Genomic DNA, 4039 nt, shown 5'->3' on the forward strand with positions numbered 1-4039 from the left:
AAAAGGAAATTAAATATATGTATATATCATACATATTATATAGTCGATCGATTATAAACTACAAATTAATAGTATATGGCAATGTAATGGTATATTTCACTTTATATAAAAAATCTTTTTTAAATTTATTATTAAACATATTATTGGCAGATTTTTTCGACTAGATAATTGCTGTTCTCTCTTATCTTACGGTTTTTCATAGTTCCTCTCGATTTTCGAGAGGAAGCGTGGAAGAATCACGCACGAGTTTCGAGTCTTCCGTGTCGCTGATGTGCCCGTCCTCGCCGGTATAATGCGTCGGATAAATTAAAAGTGGATTCGTTGACAAGATAATTAAATCCCGAGTAGGAAATTCAGCCGCCCACTGTTCCCTGTCGAGACAACGAAATGTCAAATAAAGATTATTCATCTCTGTCAGCAATCCGCTTTTGTTAACAGAAGAAGTACTTTTGCTAATAAGAAGAAATTGCGGAATCGACCGTGACTTTTCGTTCGATCAGATTTATTGTCAGTTTACTTCCTGAAATCTTATTTTTGCCGATTCGAATGCGGATACTGATTTATCCGCGAGAAATGTGCGTATTTATTTCTAAAACTGTGGATATTAATCATTTCACGTACTCAGGATGCGTGTCCGAAAGAATGGGGAGGAATTCGTCAACGGGAATTAATTTCCCGAGAGGCATAGCACCGATCAGTTTCTTCGCTCCGCTCTCCGATAAAATGTAACCAAGAGTCCAGTAACTGTATCCCGCTCGAACCAGGAACTTAGATCCTTTCACTGGACTCTCTGATTTCATCAATTTTTTCCTTCCCATATATCTAAACATAATAGAGATTATATACTTATATATATAAATGCAACGTGTCAATTTTAGGTCCGTGACTGTCTTCTAGAATTAATTTTCAAATGAATTTTTTTTTGTTGCTTGTAAAATTCAAAAGAATCAAAAAATAATTGAACTAATTTTACCGCAAACTACAATCGCGAGCGTGATACAACAAAGCCTTAATTTTCTTACTTTAATCTTTCTATTTCTTCCTCTCGATTTTCCAATATAACTTCTGTATACCAGCTTTGAATGAAATAAATTGTGTAGAATCGCAAGAAGCTCTGTTCAAGAGAATCGAGTTACGAAACAGTGCGAAAAAAAAAGGTCGGAAAAAATAATAAATTTTTCCGCAGGACTTACATTAAATCCCACTCGAGTCCAAGATCAGATAACTCCGCCAAAACGTAATCGACTTTCTGTCGAAAAAATGGCTCGAAGCGAACGTCATCCTCCAACACCATAACGCGTTTGTAGCCATGCTCCAGCACCTAATATATATTTCATCAATAATCAACGAGTTCTCTTTCTCAATTCAAGAGTGTTATTTACCTTTTGCCATACGACGTAATGACTGAGAAAGCAGCCAATTTCGCCCATCGTCATCGGTCTACGGTGCCGGAAAGAAAGACAAATTATCAGGAAATCCGAGAGGTACTTATAGAGGTAACTTATAGAGGTAAGTATACACTATACAGTACAAACGGTTTCAGTAAAGTAAATCTCACAAATCATACATTATTAACGAACGATCTGATTGTCTCAAGTCTTTTTGCTTGAATTCAATTGATTAATTGATTTAATTGATTGGATTAAATTTTTCGCCTGTTTTCACCTTTTGTGGTAGGGATCCGAGTATCCTGGCATCGGTATTACACCCCATTTCTTTAGAGTACTCTCGTTTAAAATCCTGGAACAATAAGAGGGAATAATGAGATTAAGTTAATTGGCGAGGAATACATGATAATGAGAGTTTTCTGGAAAAGACATAATCGAAAAGTAAGCTCATTAAAATAATCTAACGTCAATTAGATTAAAACAATCTAATGTCAATCAAATATCAATTATAAAATAGATATGCAGATCATTTCATTATTGATCAGTGAAACATTACACTGGAATAACTAATACTGTATTAATGCCTATAGGCATTTGTGTATACACAAATCTATGTAACATAAAAACGAACAAAATAACGATATAATAATTTAATGTGATATTTGGAAATGCAAAATATTTTTTTCTTTTTGCAAAATTCTTTTTCATTTGCAGATCCTTTGTTTGCATATTTTTTCATATATATACAGCCTCCATCGTCGTAACTTTGTGAAGGGAATAAATGTTACTGGAAATTGATATACGAGGTAAAATCTCAAAGTGGTAGATGCGTAAGCGATCATACGAATTCGTTTGGGCGTCGTATTTTGCGTCGACCCGATCCGACACGAGATATGACTCTCTGTTCCTATATAAAAGATATTATTAAAACCAATAAAACCCCGAAGTCTGGGCACGTGGATCGTGATCAAAATTCAAATTGAATCGAAATAATAAAAGGTCAAAATTACGTTGTACTTATCGTGTACTATTATATACTATCGTGTACATCAGCAATCAATTTTGAGATTGTCAATTCCGATACGGCGTATATTGGCACAAGCACATCACGGTATTAGTTTTCCGGAATTTTCTTGTAAAGCAAACCTCTCCCATCTCTCTCACGTAAAACAAGCTTCTCCCGTCACGATGATCGGATTATTACACATCGCGTCGAAGCAACGTGATTCTTCGACAATAAAATTATTTTTCAGCATTCCCAATTCTCTTTTTCGTCTGTGTATTCTCGTGTTCCAATGAATTAATAAAAACGTATAGAAAACAGAAAACTTTGTTGAAAACGCAAAATAAGCACGACCAGTAAGCTGTAAGCTATAACATTGCTTTATGATTTTTAATTAAGTTAAGATCACATCAAACACATAGAAACTAGATAAAATATAAATTTCAAATTAATTCATAAATAAGAGTCACATCAATGTAACAAAATAAATAAATATCAGTACATAGAGAGTTTAATATCCGACTATAAAGCTGCAAATTGCCGATTTTTAATTATCCTTGAGACTTAAAAAATATATAAAAAAGTATTTTGATCGTGTATTATATATGTAACTAATATAACTGTCTGCAATTCAATGTGTTGTGTGTTGTGCAGGTCAGAAGAAAGTATTTACCAAAAATTTCGATACTTTGGACAAAATAGCAAAATTGTGTACATGATCTTGTATCGTCGGGTCATAAATAACAACATGTGATTAATTCCCGACTGAGAGTCCTAGCTTCGCATTACACGTAAAAATCGTGTGGTGTAACGACAAAAAAGCGAATAAGCACGTGCTGTGCTGATATCCAGCATGTTGCTCGGGGTGAAAACCAACGCGGCATATGAAGAGGGAACGCTAAAATCCAGAAATAGATACCGTAAACGAGGAAACGAAGAGCGATGACGTAAATTACACTCGCCCTCGGTCAATCTGGATTACTCCTACCTACGATTCGACTCCCAATCTTACTTTCGAGAGGGTAATCTTTCATTCTCAGAGGCACTATCATAGCGTTTGATTAAGTTTTACGCGGTGTTTTCCTCTCGTCGCTTACTTTGCAGAACGCCGCACGAATTTTGACTGGTATCATTGGTATTAATCTTGTGTCACTCAAAAGTAGAATTTTGACAAAATATTTCATTCCTAACGGGACCCCTTGAAGTATCGTGGTATGTTTTATACAATCTCAGGGTTTCTAACTTGAAAAATGATGCCTCAATTCCCGACTCCCACAAGATCGAAAGAAAATAATAGATTACAAAACCGTAACTGGAAAAAAAACGTATAGACAAAAATCTTATTCCAAAATTAATTAATGTAAAAGCTCTTTTTATTTTATTTCACGAAAAACACGCAAAATTTTTTGGTTGATAATATATCATATAATATTACTATAGCACACTTCCCTATGCCATTGATGTCAATATGATTGAAAGGAAAAAAAAATGTATGTTTTTTTACCCTCAGGTCAATAAGCGACCCAATACGAGTATCCACGTGCGAAGATTAAAAAATCGAGATCTTATAGCATTGTAATATTTTACATATCAAATCTGCAAAACTCTTATGTAAGAAGATTAAATATTATATAATATTATATATATA

The 4039-nt window shown here is 34.1% G+C and overlaps 1 protein-coding gene across 2 annotated transcripts in view; it reads right to left on the reverse strand.

Annotated features, from left to right (window-relative positions):
* The window catches only part of LOC105458174 (glycosyltransferase 25 family member), a 29228-nt gene that overhangs the window by 958 nt on the left and 24231 nt on the right, over positions 1-4039 (reverse strand). Inside the window, exons 6-10 of one of the 2 annotated variants that reach the window (XM_011703285.1) lie at positions 1666-1740; positions 1383-1440; positions 1194-1321; positions 622-822; positions 191-371 (exon numbers count right to left, since the gene is read on the reverse strand). In XM_011703285.1, coding sequence (XP_011701587.1) covers positions 197-371; positions 622-822; positions 1194-1321; positions 1383-1440; positions 1666-1740 — 637 coding nt within the window. In that variant the 3' untranslated portion in view covers positions 191-196. The remainder of the gene's footprint in view (positions 1-190; positions 372-621; positions 823-1193; positions 1322-1382; positions 1441-1665; positions 1741-4039) is intronic. The other variant, XM_011703284.1, reaches the window with a different exon arrangement.

This window comes from Wasmannia auropunctata, unplaced genomic scaffold (assembly GCF_000956235.1).
Source record: "Wasmannia auropunctata unplaced genomic scaffold, wasmannia.A_1.0 LD334579.1, whole genome shotgun sequence".
NCBI lineage: Eukaryota > Metazoa > Arthropoda > Insecta > Hymenoptera > Formicidae > Wasmannia > Wasmannia auropunctata.